Source organism: Ornithodoros turicata, chromosome 9 (genome assembly GCF_037126465.1).
Source record: "Ornithodoros turicata isolate Travis chromosome 9, ASM3712646v1, whole genome shotgun sequence".
NCBI classification, from domain to species: domain Eukaryota; kingdom Metazoa; phylum Arthropoda; class Arachnida; order Ixodida; family Argasidae; genus Ornithodoros; species Ornithodoros turicata.
The window spans coordinates 33,348,827-33,371,258 of NC_088209.1; the positions used below are offsets into that span (position 1 = coordinate 33,348,827).

At 45.4% G+C, this 22,432-nt stretch overlaps 1 protein-coding gene across 5 annotated transcripts in view; it reads left to right on the top strand.

Annotated features, from left to right (window-relative positions):
- The window catches only part of LOC135368686 (GTPase-activating Rap/Ran-GAP domain-like protein 3), a 487,058-nt gene that overhangs the window by 202,838 nt on the left and 261,788 nt on the right, over positions 1–22,432 (top strand). For 2 of the 5 annotated variants that reach the window (XM_064602130.1, XM_064602132.1), the window contains exon 1: positions 19,921–20,309. The exons of the other annotated variants lie outside the window; for them this stretch is intronic. In XM_064602130.1, the coding sequence (XP_064458200.1) occupies positions 20,038–20,309 (272 nt within the window). In that variant the 5' untranslated portion in view covers positions 19,921–20,037. Of the gene's footprint in view, positions 1–19,920; positions 20,310–22,432 lie in introns of those variants that run through there. 5 annotated transcript variants of the gene reach the window in all.

Consider the following 22,432-nt stretch of genomic DNA (forward strand, 5'->3'; position numbering starts at 1 on the left):
TTATGGGAATTACTCGAAACAGATTTACAGTCGTATTGCCAACTGTAGGACATCTGTAGTCAAAATTAGGGGTCGTCGTTTTGGCAGTCACCGCTGCCTTCAGCAGGACTAAACTTGAAAATGGGTGACAGGGGCTTGACCCCCTAGCTGGAAGGTTTACTGGCGCGGGTGACATTGAAATTAAAATACATGTATATATGTAATTAAAGGGCTAATTACTGTGAGTGATTGTGAAATTAATATACGAAAAGAAAAAGTAGAAGCAACCAAAGATTACGAACAGTTAGGAACAAACAAGGGAAGTTCGGCAGCAGCAGCAGCAGCAGCCTTCAACTGGGCTTGCAAATGTCGAAGGCAGGCTGGTGTTGAAGTGTCGACTTGGTTAAAGCGGAAGCACTTGGCTTAGCTTGCAAAGCCTTTCTAAGCTCTTGGAGTGCAGAGCTAGCTAAACTTTAAGCGACCACTTCCCGTGGCATAGGGGTTAAGATCATCGCTTTCCACGCCGGTGACACGGGTTCGAATCCTGTCACCGTCTGGGTTTTCCGAAGGCTTACCCAACGAATGTCAGTTCTCCCTGAAGTCGGCAGATGACGCACACTAACCCCCCTGTTCCCCACTCCTTCCTACTGTCCTCTCTCCATCTGTCCACGCCTGTACGCCATTCATGCCCACAGTTGCTTCGCGGCGCTAGCACGGAGTTAAAAATGCCCTAAGAGTTAAGATGTTTACACTTGCAAATGCAGGTTGCACTGCATCAATGGAACTAGTGTTCCGTGAATTTCGGGAGCAAGCCTTCTTTTTTCGTTTTTTGGGTCAATACACCCAATAAGCACCCTTCTTTTGGGTGCAACATGTCACACCCCCGTTACACCCATTATTGAGGTGTAGCATTTACACCCATAAGGGTGTGAGTTATCTAACACTCATTTTACACTCATAGGGGCGTAAATAAATTTACTGTGTAAGAAATATGGTCGGTGAAGAAAGGGTGGGGCACTAAAAAGTATCGGTATCGGTAACGATACAGAGATCGCGTTGCCATAAGTTTGTAACGGAAATACTCTTCCGGTACAGATTTAAAAAAGTATCGCGATACGCACTCCAATACTGAAAAAGTATCGATTACTGTAACGGCGTTACTTGTAACGGCGATACGCACAACACTGCTCGTAATAGGGCATTGACTTCATATGATGAAGTGCAGGCAGGCTCTGCACGCAGGCTCGTCCTTATGATCTGGCTGACCTTTCCTGTTTTTTTTTTTCGTTAATAAATCTTCATATCCCCCCTCGTCCTTATTAAGGGTAGATTAAATTAGAATTAGAAAAGGCTTATTAAGGATAATTTCTCCGGAGTGCTTGAATTGGACTGGACTGTGTATATTTTTAGACCTTCATCGCGCAAGAGTCGCCTATAAGCCAATTACGCGGGTTGATTAGGCACGCTACGTTGACCAGAAATCGGAACCGCAGTTTTTTCTTTTTTCTTTTGTTCGGCATACTAGCTTGTGACAGTCTCCGAGTCGGACGTTTTCTGTTAAAGGAGCACTAAAATGCAAAAACAAGTTCACTTCAAATTACATTACACGCTATGTTAATTTCGTACTTATTGTCATAATTCAAAACTTTGATTGCGTAACGAAGCTACAATCAAAGTTATACCGGACTCTTTCTTGCTTCGACGCTAAGTAGAGAGTGTCGTTTCAGCTCGTGCATCGGTTTTTTTAGTCCATGCTGCGCGTGCACGCGCGTGCCACACCATGCAGAAGCCCCGGTGAAAAACATGATTCGCGTTGCGAAGCGGACTGGCGTCGTTGTCGGAAGGACGTGAAGACGTTGTCAGTGGAACATTCGCGGAGAACTGTCGTGGGCTACAATCCAGTGAATGGGTATTGGAAAATGCAGCAGTGCGCATCATGCCTGAGTGGACGGAACACTACGATCGGACCCGTTCCAAATCCACACGCACGTGATAGGCATGCGCGCGCTTCTCCTGCTGTCTCATTGGATGCCGCAAACTCTGCCTCCCGGGGATTCCATTCGTTGCCGCGAAAGACAGTACTGTGCACTTCATCGCGTTTTTCTTCTAAACGGTAGCATTGTGTGAACTAATTTTGTTTGAATTGTACGAACTGAAACACGGACGTTCATTTGAGAGTAAGTTGTTTTTGCATTTTAGTGCCCCTTTAAACTACGAATTTGCATATCAGAGTATATAGCAAGTATGTACATAAGTCCTTCGACAAACTGTCCAGCGTCAAGCAATAGAAGTCTCTGCGCAGCAAAATTTGTTGCCATTTATCCCTTAAACCTCCATGAATCTCCGCGCCGGCTCATGTTATTCTAGCGCCCCCGCGATCTCATATTAAGCAGCAGCCCCTCTAATTTCTACGACGCTTAAACTTCACTCCGTGCATAAAACGTCCCATTCGAAACGTAAGAATTTCCCATATTGTGCTTTTGGAATGCCACTACTCGAAGTGTATACGACCTTCGAAGCCCTCGCAAGGTTTTACAGTTCACTTTAAAGAACGGGTATAAGCAATCTACGGACTTCAGCAGTATAGCTGAGTGATGCCCTGAAGGCTGAGACGTTAAATTAATGAATCTGATTTAGCAATACGCACGGAATTTTCTTCGGAGGGGTCCCTAATTAGAATTCCAGGGCGCAAATAAATTGCGCGACGAAAGGTGGAGAGCACACCCTTGTGTCACCGACGCGTCACGACGCTGTACATCGATCGCGTTGGTACAACTTTCTCTTAGGGTACGTGGTGAATTAATCGCCGGAGGCTCGTATAATTACACGGCCCTCTGCCCGTCTCACTGTTATACATAACGAGAAAAGAACACGGAGGAAGGCACTGATGGAACGAGAACTAAGTTACAGTGCAAGCAAAGGGCGAGCGCTGGATTAATTTTGCAGAAGTTATTATTTCATCTGGTGCAGGAATAAGACGTCATGTCTACGTTTCTCGCGGCGCGAAGCTAATACATTTGCGCATTATGTGGCACGTATTTTAGAGCCGTGTCTGCTGTGCGGACTGGATGCCTGAGAGAATACTTCAAATGTTGAATTTTGACTACTTGTTAAATATGCGCAAGAAATCGAATGACTCTTGTACGAACTAGACCCGTGCGAATAGTGGTATGAAAACTAAAGCGAATACGAAGCGAACATCTGCAAAATGGAACGCTTTGTACACATAGACGGAGTTAGGAAATAATGTAAAAACGTTAGCAGAGAACAGATATATTTTAATTTGCCGCGGTGTACAAGCGACAAGTCTCTGTCAGTATGCATTGAGAAGGTGGTGCATGCGAGGACGAAAGAGAGTACTGCGCCACCTCGTTTTGACTTGAGGAACGTGATAGGACGAATCTACTATATAGTGCACCTACAACAGTGTCCCTGCAGCGGGTTTGCTGTAGATTATTTGTTTGTTCTTGAGTGGCCTTTTTTACGGCAACTATTCGTATATATTCCATACGGAAGAGGCATTCGATTCGATTCGCAATTCGAATGCCGAAATTCGTATTCGGTTCGGAATCCGAATCGAACATATAAGTATTCGCTTCGATATTCGAAAAATTCGAATATTCGCAGGGCACTCGTACGAAGGACCGTTTTGCTTTTCAGACGCTAAAACCTTGTTCTTTGCCAAATTTTGCTTACTGCTTTACTTCTTTTCAGAATGCCAAATGAGTTCGCATGAGCGAAACGTAATTATTATGTAAAATAAAACGCAGCAATGACACCGGGACATCGTTCGACAAGCCACGCTTCCTGTCTCCGCCACACTAGTGACGTCAGCAGGATGGTGACAGCGACGAAGTGGACAACAAGTTTTTCTGTTGGGGTGCTCACATTAACACATGTTCTGTGACGTATGTTCTGTGACGTTCTGTGACGTGTTATCCACGGATGGTTTCATTCGGATAAAAACAAACGCCCAAAACGTAAAATAATTTCAAGAATATTACCAGTACTCTCATTCAAGAAATATCTCGCTTGGAGACCTTTTAGGTTCAGTCCGAAGAGTAGCAGAATACGTCGGGTGACATGTTCAATTTCTCCCTTTCTCTCAATTCGGTTCAATTCATTATGCCAAACCCGTACTGTGTAAAACGTATCATACCGTTTGTGTGACTTTCAAAAGTGAGCGGACTTCTCCTTTAAATCGCCTGTTTACGCTTCCCTTCCGCTTTCCATTCTCAATCTGCCTCCAATACGTTGTTAACAATTTAACGCGCTTTGACATCCCCTGCGCTGCCTCACAGCCTTAACTTTTCTTTGGCCGTACTTTCACATTTTCATTTCTTTTTGCTTTGCGCTTGTTGATCCTGTTTCCCTCCTAGCTCTGCCGCCTCGGATTTACCGACAGAGACTTAACAGTACACAGGAAGGTTCTTGGAAGCCTTGCGCCTTCACTTTTTCCTCGAGCTGTTAATCACTTGCCCCGCAGGAAGTACTTTTCTGCAGCAACGTTTCACCTGAAGGCGTTGTGGATTTACTGGCTTCTCTGCGCCATCCAGGCTTAGGAACCGTTTTTAACGTGTTTCATGTGCTGGTACACATTATCACCAGTGGCTTTTGGACTCTTCCTTTGCCACGAAACCCACACGTGTCTCCGTTATCTACCTGTGACGTAATTGAACGCTGACGTCATTGCACGGCCATCCCAGACTGCCGCCCCTTCGACGGTGCATAGTTCAAGTGGTAACGACCAGCATCGAGTATGACGTCAGAGAGAGTATGACGTCATTAAGAGACGTTGAGAGAATCGTAAGCGCACCCCCACTCCCACTCCCAATAGGTCTCGTAAATAGGGTCAGCCCGTGGTTTTCGTGCAGCGTAGTGTAGTGTACCGTGCTGGGCAAAAGTTTACGGAACACGCTCTAGCGCGATTCCGTCTTCAGAGTGACATGCCAGCCGCGAATGGTACCGTACGAACTTGCAAACAGGCGACTGAGTTAACCTAGCATATGTCTAAGCCCATACGGTCCCATTAGCTGCTTGCCTATCACTCCGAGGAAGAAATGCGCCGGCGCATGCTCCGTAAACTTTTGTCCAGCACAGTACTAAGGAATAGTGACCCTTTTATCTCTGGTCGACTTTTCCTGGCAAATAAATAGATCTTTATGATAGTCGATTTTATGGTACTAATGGATTTTTTTTATGAAATACGAAAGATTGCTATATAAGAAGGCCAGCTTCCTATTCATAAAAACAGAGTGGGGAGGGGGAGTAAGACAATAACAAGTGTTACAGAAAGGGGACGCGACAACTATCAAAGCAACTACCATGGCACTCATCTTCGAATGCCTCATCACTGATGGCAGACTAGATGGCTGTGTCAAAATCTCGTAATTGCTGGCCCTTAATTTCGAGTAGTTTGATGGAGCCTTCGATCTCGCCGAGGGCAGATTCATCAGCAGGTGGGATGGTTTGCAGTTTGGCCATGAGTTGGCCCTTTTGTTCAGCACTGTACCAGTGTGGGTTCGGCCTAAAAAGCGAACGAAGAACGAACAGAAGGACCCCGGTGAAACGCGACGCGCATGGGATTGAGGCGGCCGTGCGACATGTACACTCGAGCCAGTGCAACATTTTCTGCACGATAAGGACCAGCTGAATTCGCGAAATGGGTGCCTTCCCATATTGCGATTCCGGATAGGCCGACGTGGCGGCACCTGTGAGCTAATGGAGGAATTGAATTAGCCACTGTGACATTCCGTCCGTTTAGGTGTTTGACTGCTTCTTTATATCTTTCCCTTCACAAATGCCGAATAAGTAATCCTTCACCGTTGTGCGCTTGCGTGTAATGCGTGAGATTCCCGAAACGGTGGTTTTGCATTGTCGGGCCGCCATATTGACTTCGCGAGACGGATTCGGAAAGAGGCTCCATTTCACGCTTAGGGAGCCGTTGGTCGGTAAAATGTATCAGCCCCCGACTGAGCGGGCCTCGTTCTGATTAGCTGACAGCGATGCGGAGTCGGAATCGAACGGCACTTATGGTTCTCTAAAGGTTTCTATTTATAGAGACTCCTCCTTTACGCCAACGCCACCTATAGGTAAAGAAAGCTTCCTTAATGCAAGCCTCCTCTTCCCCCCTCGCTACGTGTATACATATATAGAGCCGCATCCAGCCAATCGCTGCAGACCGTTGCGAATACAGGCTTTCTGTGGATACAAGTGGCTGTACGTGAGGTTCATGGCGGCTACGGCTGCTGAAATACGGTCTTGATTGACGGACCCTTAATGACTACCCCACGTTGTTTGAGCGACCGGGCTTTGTTTCTGGGCGGTGTTGTTTGCGTACGTGTGGTGGGCGCTTGACTATTTAACAAGACGCAGCCAATGTGCAGAAGCAATTTCCGAATCTGTCAGCCGTCGGCATCCTCACTCTTGATCCGATAAAGACTTTTCTTTACAAACTCCCTTTGTTCCTTCTACCGACGCCTGCACGTATTACACCAGGTATGAAAGCTTCACGATGCTCCCATTACAAAAAAAAAAAAGGAAAAAATAAAGGCTTAGTTCACTTAGCAGCCACAAGGGCGCTCGCTATATAGCCGAGAATGACCGATTTCTTTGGCTAGCAACGAAGGTAAAATGTTATAATATGGTTAAGAGTAACCAAATAGTGTTTTACAGTACACGTTTTTAAAAAAAATCCAGTTGTAGAAATAAGTGAAAAAAAACAATAGCAATAAAAATATGTGAATGTTCATGCGAGCACGCAACAGATAAAGTGTGATAAGGACGGTTGGCGTCGTCGTCTATGATGATGATGATGATGACGACGATGATGATGATTGAAAGAAAAAAATGGGGATGTAGGCTATGATCATCCGCCGTCACATGAACGTATATAACATGACAGTATATAACTTACTTCAGACTAGTGCAACTTATTACTTCTTAAGTGAAACAAGCCTTCTTTCACAAATTCATTTTTTTCCTAAAACACTCATTGAATGGAATAACCTTCCACCTAATGTCGCTACCATTATCGACCTTTCCAGCTTCCGCGATTCCGTTGTTGTTGTCGTGATTGGTTAAATAACAAGGGGGCTTCCGCGATTCCATAGTTGCCATGACTACATGATTCATTCAAAAGCAACTCACAATATCAACCATCATCTTATAGCTTCTGTTTCTGCAGCTTGTTTATGTTGTTGTTAGTTAGCCACTGTGTATATTGTTTCTTACGCCTGTTATACCCCACTCCATCCATGTAACGCCCTCTACAGGGATTTTTGGGTGCTAATAAATGAATTGAATTAGCATTCTTCCTCAAATTTCAGCACAAATTACGTTCTGTTGCTGACTTCATGAGATGAGCCACAGAAGATTGTGTACTCATTTTCCTAAATTACGTTTATTAGCAGGCGCAGCGGCAACGAATTAGACATAGATGGTGTACACAATGAATGAAACTTTTTGAGGAGAAACTGCAGCATGTAATTGTGGCGGGTGGAGGGAGGTACACCATAACTATTTCCCGTAGCGAATCGTACTCTGCTTAACGGCCTTTTGCGCCAACGTGGCAGTGTGGCGAACTAAGTGTGGCGAAGTAAGGTGATGTGATGTAATGTGATGTGATGTGAATAAAGCAAAAATGGGGATGTGAGTTTCGACGAAGTCAAACTGGCTACCCCAGTACCTTCAATACAGAAAGCTCAAACAGATGATGAGATGATGAAAACACACAGGGATGACGTCCAGAGAAGAACAGAGATGATAATGGAGTTCAACATGTAGTTCAAAAGTTCAAGAGCTGCGCCCAAGTGAGAGTAAAATGTTGGAATCGCCGGGGGCACACACAAGACACATCACACATTCAGCGTGTCATAGGATGTCCATAAGCCCGGTTGCATGCAAAAAGTCTTCAAGTGCCCTTAGCGCCTTGTCGGACGACGGAGGACCTAACAGTTTCGTGATGTCGACGGCTCGGGAGTCCACACGAGAGAGGCTTGTCTCTAATGCCCTTCGAGCGTCAACGTATTTCTGACACCTGTGAAGGATGTGTTCTACAGCTTGTTCTTGGCAGCTTTCAGGGCTGGTGTAATACACGTAGGCCTAGCTTGTACAGTATCCTCATTCTGTGTGCCGTTATTTCAACTCTCTACGCTAGCCTGCAATTTAAACTCCAAACAACGGAGGATACACTTAAAATCGCGTGAAGCAGTCCTAACTTGTCAATCCGACTCTCTCTCTCCCCCCGCAAAGTTCCTTAACATGATCCTGGCCGCTTCGCAAATATTGCAGCGCATAGAGGCGCAGCTCCTGCGCGGGCTTTAGCGTCACCCTTGCGTAAGCCCCCACCGGGCGTAGATTGACGTGAGTCGTCGGTCGTCGAGTGTCTCCGGCCGTCTGCACAGGTAAACTAATCGCGTTCCAGCAGCGCGCGAGCAAACATCCTGCTATTACCTCATTAAGAATGGAGCGCCATAGAACTGCATCTCGAACAAATGGGCTCTCCAAAGGGATACCTATTGTCGGGTCTCAAATTTTCAAATTAGATGACTTGGCGAGTGTGGGCGAATGGTAGGGACGTGCATGGAAGTCAACACGGGTCGCCCTGTATACGAAGCGAGGGTTGGGGGGATGAGGTTCGTAATATGGTTATGGGGCGCGGGGGGGGGGGGGTATGTTTAATGCAAAGTTAAAAAAAAAGAGAAGAGAAATGTTATGGGATTTAGGCCGAGCAACCGTTGTGCAAGATACACTCTTCAAAATGAACTTCACCGCATAGCACGCTCCAAGCCTACCATCATCGCGAATGATATCGTTATCTGCCCTGATTTGTTGAAAACGGGAGGCGTACGCCTTTTCTGTGACAATTATGATCAGCATAAGTGTCACACTTATGCTGTGTTATGTGTGTGTGTGTTAATGTGACACTTATGCTGATCATAATTGTCACAGAAAAGGCGTACGCCTCCCGTTTTCAACAAATCAGGGCAGATAACGGTATCATTCGAGATGATGGTTGGCTAGGAGCGTGCTATGCGGTGAAGTTCATTTTTAACAGTGTAGTTTGTCCATTACCCTTGGGCAAAGTGCGCATGTATTCGACGCGTAGTGTACTGCAGAGGAGTTTGTATTGGCGTTCAAAGTGTTGCTGAACACTTTAAACGCCAATGTGTACGCGGTAGGCCACAAAGTCCGTCATTTTCTTTTCTTTCCGATCTTTTATGTGACTGACATTTAAGAAATTTCACTTAACGCCTTGGCGCTACAGTTTGGTGCGGGGTTAAATTAATTAAATTGCCATTTCCCATTTCCGATTTATTTATTTCCAAGGGAAATGAGGGCCAGGTGCAAAAGGGATTAGGATCCCTGTCGAGGAACCTGGACCTCTACAAGCAGTCACATCAATTTTAACAACAATAGATTAATTAAGAAAATAAGGTAATGAACTTAATATTTCACTTATTAGTGAAACCTTACCGAGTTAAATTGTAAATTAAATAGTTAAATTGAAAGTCTCCAATGTGGTGGTGGTGGTGGTGACGAAAAACCGGCTTGCCGAAGTCCAATATAAAGTGTACGCCAAAACTTCGCTGTCCAATCGATCCCCGCTTAAGCACGCTTGATCCCTGATGTAGGAATCCCAATCTAATGGCCTCATAATGAGAGGATTACGTCATTCACCTTTCCCGATTCGTCCGTCCTTCAACTCAGACAGGTAACACGTGAAAACCTGGATAACATATTTCGACTTATTTATGACGTATTTCAAGATTTTTCAGCGGGACACTGGTCTCCTGTCTACCCTATGATCTGCCTGCGTACCTGTGTGCTGTGTGTGTAGTATTTTTGTGTGCTGTGGTTTTGCCTACCGTTCTGATGTCATACTGACTCCACTGACTATCCCTATTTAGCATCGTTCATCACCTCATCATCAGGACACATCACATCCTGCCCCATTGTGCCTTGGGGTAGTGGGCCGCACCTCAAGTGGCGAATTTCCCCATTCATTGTCATTAACTTATTTGTTGTTGTTGTTATTTATGACACTGCCTTTTTAAATTGGATGTTGAAGCGAAGGGGAAAACTCACCAGTACTGGGTCACTGTTTGTTATCGTACCCTCCCTTGAAGCCGCGCAAAATATCTTCCTTTTTTTTTCTCTCTTTCATTTGCATATTTCTAAAATACTTTCTTTCTCCAGTGTTGACTTCTTTTACACCGCCACTTCTACCGTGTCCACTAGAAAAAATCCCTGCGCCAACCCCTTTTGTCATAACGAATATGCGCCATCGACAGCACTTCATTCGCTCGAACGCTTTTGCTTTGAAGACCTTCCTGTCTCCGATACAAGTAGGTATACGTTGATACAGTAGACACAGGTAAATAAACCGCATAATAGAAGCATCGCAGAAGAAGTCGGCACAAACACAGTGATGGAGGTTGCAAGCAAGAGCGACTCCATTAGGGCAAGTAATCTTTCCGGAGACGGTCGTATCGTTGTATTTGTATCTGTGTGATGAGTTGCTTCTGTTTGTATGGTAATGAAGCAGAGTTACCCTTTATCCCACCCTGCCGCGACGGGTGTTACCATTCGTGAAGAAGTGCATGACGAGTGTTACATGTTAATCCGTTTCGTGCGACGAGATTCCATTCATTGTGCAAGGAGCGTGCAAAGAGGTGGTACAGCTTGGAACAAAAGCGAGTGGCGTACTTTTTCTTCGCCGCGACACCTTAGCGGCTGGCGGAAGCGGGCGAGTTCACTATTTCGGAGGGGTGGAAGGGTGCGCTGTTAGCGACACACAGCGGTAGTTCCGGTATCGCTTGGATGTGCCTGCAGAGTGGAAGCTACCGCCGTGCGTCGCTAACGGCGCACCCTTCCACCCTTCGAAACAGTGAACTCACCTGTTTCCGCCAGCCGCTAGGGCAGGGGTCGGTGCCATATTTCACCCCCCTCTCCTCCTCGTCGACTTTTTTTTCAGGGACCGCAGATGAGATTTGAACCCATTCTAAAATAAGTCTAAATTAACCTGCCGAAATTATTAATCGCTGTTGAATGACAAACTGACCATTCCACAAGTGCAACTAATACCGTAAGCTTGCTTGTTGTGCTCACAAAGTTATGGTTAAGAGAATACGACAAACACCTTTTGTTAATTTTAAGCGCGGGAAAGGCAACCACAGAGAGCGCAGTTTTGCTTTAGGAATTCGCCCAGCTAAACATCGGGATTTTCGTTGTGCGCTCGGTCTGCGCCAGGCTGCAACTGTAGCGCAGCTGGGCCGCAAGCGGCCCGCGGCCCCTGCGTTAGGGTGTCGCACCGCCCGAAAAAGTACGCCGCTCGCGTGTTCCGTAAACTTTTGCCGCAAGCTGTACGAGATACACAGTCACCCCACGTCGGAGTTACAGGTAGCGTTACACTATTTATCGATTCGAGAGTGTAGTCCTCAGTTCCTGTGAAGTTGGCTCTGGGGGAGGGGGACAGGGAGTGGTTAGCAGACCAGACGCGAAACTCTCCAGTTTGGTACTATAGTACCAGCGGCAGGTACAATCCTACTTCTCATACGCTCCCTATATGCTCCCTGTCGAGTTAATGTCACCGTATAAGCTTGAGTCGAGTTTGAGTTTGATTATAGAAAAAAAAAAAACCGAAAAAAAAAAAACGGAAGCTATTGAATTCGTCACCAGACGAATTCTGCTAAGCTTAATGCCGAATCAACTGCCCATTGATAACTATTATTGGCCTCTATTAATTTACATGCATGGCGCTCAAAGTAACTTCAATCACGTGAGACCGACGGTTTTTTATAGCGCGGTTCTCAAATACTGTTTGTTTGTTTTTGTTTGTAAGGAAACCAAAGACGAGAACTTGAACTCGTTGAATTGAAATTTCTCAAATGCCGTTTTATCGGTATACTATCTGTCACATATTGTCGCTCCACTACAAACAATCATTTGGTCAGTTACTTTACTTGGGTAATTACATAACTATGTTAATAAATTATTCTCGACTGAAACAGTCTGTAACTTCGGATCGTACCAGATATTACTGTCATGAGAACACATAATTCGTGACTTCACATCGCGAGATCACTATGTCAGTGGTATATCCGGACCCCTCCCCCTCCTACAACCCCTAACACCCCCCAAACCCAAATGTTTGGCGGCACCCTCCCCTGCCTTTCTTTCCAGTGCACCCCTATAGGGGGGAGGGCTTTGGTTTTTCAGCTTTAAGCACATGCCGGCAGTGAGATGTTACAATGAACCCCCCTTCAGTTTTTTTCAAAAATCCCTTCCTCCCGTACTTGCAATTCTGCAGACTAAACGACTCAGCTATGCGCGACTCAGTTGATGTGCGCAAGTGCGTTAATGCGAGCGCAAGCGGTGTACTGTTGTTGAGCGCCGGGTTGGAACAATCCCCCGCCGTTGGTTCGGTTAATTGGTCCGCACTTCCTTCGTTGATAAAATAATCGGGTGATTGGCACGTGAAGAATAGGCCAGAATTCCAGAGAACGTGTTATGAAAAGCGTCAATGAGTCACAGTGAAACCTTCTTGCATCCATCAATTGTCGAAACTTTGGGTCGAATATATAAAAAGAAGACTCCTCATCCTCCTTATAACTCCCTTCATCGATTTTTATTAAAAAAAACAAAAACAATCGAGCAGGAACATTTCTATATCTCTCACTCCCGAAGCCTCTGTGACACCCGCTGTTAATTTGTTGCACGCGTAAACTGAAAACAAAGCACCGAGATCATTGTATGGGAGTAGTTTTTTTTTTTGTTTCTTAATTCAGTGTTAGCGCTGCGAAGCAAGTGTGGGTATGAGCGGTGTGCAGATATGGATAGATGGAGAGAGAGAAGGGCAGGAAGGGGTGAGGGGACAGCGTGGTTAGTATGCGTCCTGGGCCGACTTCAGGAGAACCGTGCCGACATTCGACTGGAAAGTCTTCGGTAAGATCCGAACCCACCATCTCCCAGTGGGAACTCAGGAGCAAAAAGGAACCGACACGTTTTTTTGTCTAGGACAACCCTCGCAAAATCCTCTCATTACTAACTTTCCTGCACAAGTACCACGAATTTTTCTCCCGACTCTATAGCGATGATCACGGTTCCTTCAACTTCCTCCTGTACACGTAAAGCACACAGATAATGTAAAGAGAGAAAAGCCAGCCAGCCGCCCACTATATACGGGTCCAGGTCCGGAATATATTCTAGGGATTTTGCGCGAACCATCCGCCGGCTTGCTCATTAAATGGATTAAACTCTCGACGTTGATATTTTCGCCGTAATGCGCAATTCGTGTTCTACGTCCGGACAAATTGGAGCGCTTTAATTCTCATGTCCGTTTCCAGCGGTGGGCTCAGTTTTCTGCAATTAGTGCCGACGTCTGTCGATACTTTTGATGAATTCCTAGCAAGCCATATGCTATATCATCGTCGGGTTACAGAGAATGCATAGCGTTACGTATCCCGTACTGCGTCAGTGACGCAATCTCTTATTCTCTGTTACGCTTGAAAAATCATCTCTTCGTGTGGCGTGGGCTTTAACATTGATTTGCTAAAACCGTGTCCACTTTACACTCAGCTACTTGAATCATTCGGTCTTCATAATGTTATTCAACTGTCTGCTAGAATATGTGACACATGTGCCACGCTACTAGATCACGTTCTTATAAAGAATCAGACTCATCGAGGCTGGTGTGCGCGATATTGGGGTAACTGACCACTGTGCCGTATTCGCCAGGCTAGAAAGTTCCCCTGAACGTAGTGCACAAAATTTAAAACCTCCTCGAATTTTCTTACCTCTCTTACGCGATAATTTAATGCAAGCCAACTGGGCAGTGATACATGCCGTTGACGTAAAAGAAGAGTTCACTATGTTTCTGGATAAACTACGATCAGTTATTAATCTGTCTAGTTATACTCCGCAGCACCTATAGTTTGAACAACCGGTCCTTGGGCGTCATCGACGATTTTCAGTATATTAAAGCAGAAATCGTATTGGTACTCTAAGTGTAAGAAACACAACCATAACGTATACTACCGTTCGCAATTCAGAAAATACCGTAATTTGGCAACAACCGAAATCAGAATTCGAAAGATACAATACTACTCAAACCTTATCTTGAGAAGTTCTGGTAATATTAAGCAAACTTGGTCCGTAATTAATTCAGCTTTAAAACGTAATGTGCGACGGATAGTCCCCGATGATCATGTATGCTTAGTCGAGAAGTTTAATCAGTATTTTACAGATGTTGGTCATGACCTGATGCTAAACTTAACGCCGAGTGTGCTCCTGCTCTCCTCTAGTAGGATTGGCAAAATACGTAACATTTTGACTCAATTTCTTTTTACCTCTGATGAGGATATGCTGTTGTAAAAGGCCTGAAATCTCTGTCTCTTATGGCAATGATGGCATTCCCGTTACTGTCATAAGTAACAATTTTGACGTTCTCGGTGACACATTAACTCGTCTGTATAACCATTCTATCGACGTAGGCCAGTATCCTGATATATTAAAAAGCGCCAAGGTTGTTACTATTTATGAGAGTGATGATCGAAATGATTAAAGAAATCACAGACCTATCTCTGTGCTATCCGTAATTAACACAATGTGTGAAAAACTTCTCAGGATGAATTCCTTTTTAGAAAAGTTCCGCGCAACATAGAGGGGAGGGGGATATGTTTATTAAGAAAAAAAGAAAGGGAAAGGTCAGCCAGACGGAGGTCGGCTTGCTATTCCAAAAGGGGGGAAAGAAAATAAAATGAGAAGAAAAGGGGGAACGAAAAGAACAACATGGCTTTCGCGCTAGGTGATCCACTTCTTCAGCTGTGGTAACTGCCACGGAATTTATTAACAACGCGTTAAACAATAACCTTTTGGTTGGTGTCATCTTTATAGACTTTAAAAAAGACTTCGGTACTGTGGACCACGAAATGCTGTTAACAAAAATGGAGTGGTATGGCTTCCGTTGTCACGCCCTACAGTTTTTCAACAGTTACCTGTCTTAAGGTACACAAGTAGTCAAACTCAACAATGCTATATCCCAGCCTCGATCTATATCTATAGGAGTACCACAGGGCTCCGTTTCGGGGCCAATATTATTTGCTTTGTGTATTAACGATCTTCCGAGCGGGCACGAATGCTCTGACGACACTAGAAGCCCAGTCCACCGGTGTTATCAACTCCACCTGTAGGTAAGAACTGTCTTCAGAGACGTCCGCAGCTCAGCAGTATGTGCTCCACATACCTTCACAACGCCGCACACATCAGAACAGTCTGTGGAGGCTGCTCTCCATATGATGTGTAGAATTCGGCCATGCACGAGACATTCTGAAAAAAAAAAAATAATAGTAATAATAAAAATAAATAAATAAATAAAGCATTATGAGGCAGCTCCGTCCGTGAATCGGGAAAGCGATGCAGGTATACCACGACGGACATGTCCGGATCTGTCCGGCAACTCTGCACACACATCTGCTCATTCTCTTGCTCATATGAAGCGACGAGCTTTAGCCCTTTAGCCTCACGTCAGAGCCAGTATATGCCCGACGAACTGATCGCACCACTTGCTGCTGGAGCTGCAGCATCAGCTGCGTCATTTCCATGAATGTCTGAATGTTCCAGGGCACACGGTAAATCGCAGCCAGCCAGCAGCAAATCGCCGCCATTGCTTGCCAGCAACAACAACAACAATAATAATTAAATCATGAACGATGCGCTGTATATACGAGAAGCTGTGCGCACGGAAAACTTTCAACCGCATGAAATAGAAGACCTCATTTTCTGATACAGTTTGTCTTTCGCACCTCCAATAACTGAGTGCTTTTCAGCCACACACGGTGTGTCGTGGGCGCTCGTTCCAGGAAATATAACACGCGGGGATAGGTTTCATTTCCTAATTTTCCACTAAACTGTCGGGAAAGTGATCCATCTACAGGAATCTAATACTTGGAAGCGCAGACTAGAACCGGTCAACAACGTCGGGCTTCACTTCGGGACGCTGCCCCCACGCCCGTCCATTTACTTTTTCGTACTCGTCGTTCGTCAGGAAGGCGGAAGCAGTAGGAAGTCAACACAGTCGAAGATCGCGCTATTTTCAGTTCATCCCGTTTATGTCCGTCAACTTAGTGCAATGAAAATAAATTGCTCCGAAGGGACATTGAGAAATTGCTGCGCACCTTGGATAACACGTTAATCATGCCGGTTACTTGCGCCTGCTTTTCAGATATGGCTGAACGACGACGATACGTGATGATGATGATGATGAAATGAGGTGTGCGACTGAGCAGTTAAAAAGACGTGTGAGGCAAATGTTGATTTTGAAACTGGAAGACCAGCTCCCGTGACCATCTCCCGTGGCATAGTGGCTACGATGATTGCATTTCCACGCCGAGGCTGGGAGGTGACACGGGTTCGAATCCTGTCACCGGTTGTGCTGTCTGAGGTTTTCCCTGGGTTTTCCGAAGACTTTCCAGACGAATGTCGGCACAGTTCCCCCTGAAGTCCGCCCAGGACGCACACTAACCCCCCTGTCTCCCACTCATTCCTGCTGTCCTCTCTCCATCTGCCCACGTCTGTACGCCACACATACGTACACCACGACTGTACGCATAGCCACAGTTGCTTCGCGGCGGTGTGCACGCGCGCGTCTTCGCGACCATGTCTTTGCGAGGAAGATTTTTGTTTCCAGTGTCCTTGTCTGGATCCGTTAGTGGTTACCACTACGTGAAGGCTGTTTGCAGCAGTCATTAGGAAAGTTCGCAGTGTTTTCTAGATGAAGGGCACGGTGATAATACAAAAAAAAAAAAAAAAAAAAAAAATTGTAACGCGATTTTCAAATTCAGCTGTGTGCGAATCAATGTTTGATGGTGGTTATAATGCAGTGGCGATCACAGGCGATCACACACACCGATCAACTGTATAGAGGAGATGGTCTCCCTCCACACGAGTCCCGGCCGGTTGTGATGGAACGTCCCCTAGACGATGCCGGCAGAACTGACTGGCTGGCATGTCGTTGTCGTCTGTGGCAGTAGCAGATTGGTCGCCAGGCGACGACGTCGACGTCATCTTTTCGCGTGTTATATCCTTTCGCACGAAGGGTCACGTGACGCCCGTGCATCTTCTGCGGGCGTCTACGAGATCTCGGCAGAGTCTGCCCCCTAACAGCTGACGCTGTAAGATAAATACTGTAAACGTATGTTTATTCGCGATGTATTAATTTTCGCGAATTTCGCGACCGCTGAAAAATCGCGAAAAATTGCACTCGCGAACAGAGCTTGATGTTTATACCGCTAACGGAAGTAGCCCTGGAATCGCGAAATTAAATACTCGCGAATAATTTCGCAAATGACTGGATGCGCGATTCGCGAAAATTAATTCATCGCGAATAAAAATACGTTTACAGTAGTGACGATGACGCGGATTGTTTCACTGCTGGGGGAGAGTATATCTTACCCCATTGTGCAACTAAACGTGGTTCGAACTCAAAACGCACGTTGCACGCAGGATTCTTTCCTTCCGCTTTTTCATAAAAGTCAAAAATGCGAAGGTTTGGAACTGGGACAGCCATCATCATCATCCCACGAGTCACGACTAAGGATTTCAAGGCAAATGTGGTGTTGGGAACCACTATACAGATAACAATAAGGGACCCCTGTGACCCTGGAGAAAGTTCCCGTGCGAGTAGGTCTCCCTCCACAGTGCATTTAACGACAGTTTGAAGTCCACAGTGAAATGCTCACTTGTGCTTTTAGGGTTGACACGTCACACCTATACGTAGTTGAAATGCGGTTTCCAGCAAGCCTTTGACTGGAACGATGCCTTTCCGGGCAAGTCTTCGATCCACAGATGAGGGCTAAATGATACCAAGAAAGAAAAAAAAAAAAAAAACAGTGATGGTAAAACCTATACGACGCCCACGACGAAGAACAAGGAGACCTGGGCGTGGGCGCGGAGGGAAATCTACACAAGCCGTGGACATTTAATACCAATGTCATCAAAGCCACGCTGCAATAGAACGCAGTATGTGACCTTTAGTATACCAATTTAAAAGTGCTTTGGATGACATGACCTTGTATGCGGATAGTATTACCAGGTTCTGTGAAGAGCTCCCTTCTCCATCTGATAGACCATGACGATATCCTGATGCATCGAGTTCCTTGCAGGCCTCTTTCTGGGTTGAAGTCGCGCGACCTGCAAGTCTATACCTCCCTGCCTAAGCTACCTCCCTAATAACACACTCTTTTATTGTACGGGATAAGCCTATGTTTTCCTCTGTTTCGATTGCTATAATAAAGAGTAAAAAGCCCGCGCCTTCCAATTTCTCAGGGAAGACGAAACGTGGAATAACACATCCCATCTTCTCGGGTGTTCTTTGCATATATTTCATTTTCCAGGTATCTCACATTCTTCCATCTGTTTCTCCTGGAATTCTAATTCTATAAATTTTCTTTTCATTTCTTTTTCTGACAGTTGAATAAGTTCCCCGAATCCGTCGTGGCTGGTGGTGATCATTCCTGGCGATAAGCACAACTGCTAATATTCGATACGAGCGTGTTAGTTGATGTTTATATTAACAACCACATTGATTGCTTGAAAAAAAAAAAAGAAACATAGGTATATATGGAATCTACCACATTAATTTTCGTGATGTGCTAGAGGAATAAAAAACTTTCGTTAATTAAAAACATTAATTTTCGTGAAACGTACGATTGCGTTCGATCCTCCATTTTATTTTTTTCTAAACAGCAAACCAAACTAAGACGTTCTAACGTAAACTGACGTTCTTTGTTGACAAGGTAGTACAGCGACGTTTGTACGTTTCCGAGGATACGGGCCCTACGGCCTCACTTGAAAGAAAAAAATATGTATATATATGTATCGTTCATCCACCTCTGGATCTCTTTAATCTCTTGTTAAAGAGAGCACACAGATTATACGTTCGAAATTGCATTTAGGATTGCGATGCTGGTGTAATTTGAAGTGAACTTTTCACAATACATCGCCAGAGATAATACGCATGCATGCGCGCTATGTCAACAATAATATATTCGGCTGCTGGTTGTTGACCCCCGACGCCAATGCGGGTGGTGGGCGTGAATTGTGAGCTCGGGCGGTGCCGCATTTTGCTACCGGTCTCACTTCTCCGTTACAATATTTCCTTCTCTCTATATGGATACCCTGATGTTCGGAATGATGAAACAGCGGTTTTCTATAGCAAATAATATTTTGAAACATATTTCTTTTGCGATCCTAATGTTATCGACAAACAAAGAGAGAAAGAACACGAAAAAGGTACTGTTTGACTTTAATTAATATGTGGTTGTTTTGTTTACTGTAAGTTCAATTAGTAATTCGTTATTTGTCTTCTCCTTTCTTTTCTTCTTCTCCTTTTCTTTTCCCCTTTTCCTTCTCCTTTTCTTTTCCTTTCCTTGTCGTCTTTCTTTCTCTTTTCTTTTCTTCCCCCTTTCTCCTTTTTTTTTGGAATAGCAAGCCGACCTCCGTCTGGCTGACCTTTCCTTTCTTTTTTCATAATAAACATATCCCCCCCCCTCGTTATTTTTGGGCATCTTCCTTCACACTTCCCAACTGCAAATCTTACGAGTTGCGATTTTTTAAAATTTATTTTCTTATTATTTTTGTTTCACACATCCTCGCGATCGCAACTCCCCGACACATTAGTTCATTAATTCGCTATTTCATAAATAAACAGCAATTCCGCGACACGGCCAGAGGCTTTGGGTCGAGAGACCATTTCAGAACTCCACGAGTACTAGTAGTACTCCAGCACCACGCAGACACACCCACACCAAATAAATAGCGAGCAAATTCGGAGCGCACGCGCGTGACGGCGCGCGCCCGCGAGGTCACGTGAGCGCGCACGCGTGCGCCCATCAGGCCGAGTCACCACGTGACACTTCTTCCGCGCCGGCGTTTTTCGAACGCAGAACAAGCGCGACGACGATGCGTAACGCGATGGTCGCTTCTGCCTGGCCGTTTTGCCGCTACCTATGTGATTCGCGCGGTGCTGCGTGCGGCTCCCGAGAGATTTGCTGAGTGATGCTACGCCGCTACCACGGCGCCGGTGGTTCGGCGCTAGACTTGGTGCAACTTCAGAGGGACGAACTGGCATCGACGGGGTCCCAAGAAGGAACTGGGGACTCCTCAGTGGGGCATGGGGTCAACAAGGAAAGTCGCCTCCGGCGAGTGTTTACCGCGCACGTGCGTAGACAGCACAAGAAACCTCGTCAAACTGGGTTTTCTCTCAACAGCATGCTCAAGGAGCCGTTGCGGCTCGCCAATTCCGTGCCGTTAAACTTCGATTTCGGAAGGTGAGTGCACGATGTTCCGCCAATTTCGATCCTCGAAACTCTTCGCGCTAAAAAGAAGTTTTTTTAAAAAAAAGCACGCAAATGTCCTCCTCGATAACACACGATGTAGGCCAAAACGATCACACACAAAAAAAAAAGGAGGGGGGGGGGGGGGGAGAAGCAACGCAGTGAGGACGCGAGGGCTTTTCCCGTTTAGAATAGTACTTCCCTGGTGTCCCTTCCAGAACGAAGTGATGATGATTATGATTTTAATGGCGCAAAGGCAACTTTGGCCATAGAGCGCCACCAGGACGAAGTTTTTTATTTTTATTTTTTACTCTCATTGAGAGGATAGAACAGAGCTCCCGTGTGTTCGCTGGGGGTATTTTCATCTCTACCATGAGGTACATATGTCACATGATATTTCCTAGTTTGATGAGGTGCGCGAATACGCACTATCGTTAACGCTATCACAGTGGCGACGTTGACCTGCGTTGTTCCGTGTGCTAACAGTCGCGTTAGTCTCAGGCTATAAATAACGTGAAAAAAAAAAAAAAAGAGTATAGCAGAAGAATTTACGATAACAGAAGTACGCTTAACAATATATGGTGACAAATTTTGAGAGACGGATAGTGGAAGATTGCCTTAATTCAGGTCCTCTGGTTGGAATTATATTTAGCGCGCAGACTTCCCCATTCATCGTCACATCATGTATTTGTTCTTATTGTTGTATATTTAACGTAAATCCGGAAGTATTTAATAGAACAGGCATGTCAGTGGACAAAAACAATCGTCGACTCTCAGTCTTCCTTTTAAATCACGTAGTTAAACGGGAAAACCTCAAATTTATTCCAATTGAGTAGCGTACACTTTCAGGCAGTGTGCCTAGCCATAACGATGCAACGCGGCGGACTGAAGCCATCACAGTGTTGGGAAATACTTAGCAAACCATGCCCTCCCTTTGGCAGGTCCCACGTTGGAGTGGCACCACTTACCCTATACACATCTATTCGTCTGGTAAGAAGACAGACAAGACGACGTACAAATTACTCATGTCTCCTCATTTGGATATGTAACCTCCGCGTAGGCTGTCCTGGCCTGAAGCATTCTGCGTGGTTTTCCAAATGCCGAACTGAATGGAAACACGCACACACGAGCAGGATGCAAGCCAAAGCCCGTGTAGCGGACTTGCACGCAGCACGTTCCTTGCGAGAGAGAGAAAATACATAAAGGACGGTGTTTGCGTAATATCAAGTCGTGGTGCTACTGCGAAGCAAACGGCAGCAAAGACTTGTTCCTTTCATCCCGGGTCTTAGAAGCTGTAATTATCCGTTACCTTCCGATATTCTCCCTCATCCATCTGCATGGGCGGATGGTTGCCGTCCGCGAGCGCTAAAATGAACGCAAGTACATGGAGGAATGAGCAATGGAGACTGAACGGACGGTAAATGAAACGCATAGCTTAGCGTCTGTGTGTGTGTGTGTGCGCGCAAGAAGTCAAAGAAGGAATATGCCCTGTGGCTGTCTTTCACGAAGCGCGTGCGTTCCTGCTGAAGCGTTTGTGCTGCGGATCTCGTGCCTGCGTCTTTAGAGTAACTCTCGAAAGAGCTGTATTATTGACTGATTAGATGATGCCTTCGGTATTACAACGGAGAAAGCATCCTGTTGACAATGATGTGATCATCGTCGCGTTTTATATCAGTCTTACTCGCTGGTACCAGTAGAGCAGCCACGATGTCGGCGACAGCATGGGGCCAATAAAGAGAAGAACATAAATTCGGTGATTTGCTTCGGGAAATTACTGTAGTAGTAATTTCCTTAAGCAAATCCGTGAATTTAGCGAAATTATCATTTTGTTTTTACCATGCTCTCAATAGCATCGTGACTGAATCGTATTTTCATCCTTCCTTCATCATCTTCATATAATGTTCCACGTGCAATGGGGGTAAAGTGCCGCACAACCGCGTTGAAACAAACCCACCTCATCGTCATCACCTATTGTTTTTGTTCTTGTTGTTTTGACTGCTCTTCAGGTATCGGAGACTAAGGCTGACATAGAAGGTACCATCAGGGGATAACCAGTAAAGTGTTATAAGTTTTACTAAACAACGTCCTAAGCTACTAAACTGATGTCCGCCGTGTGT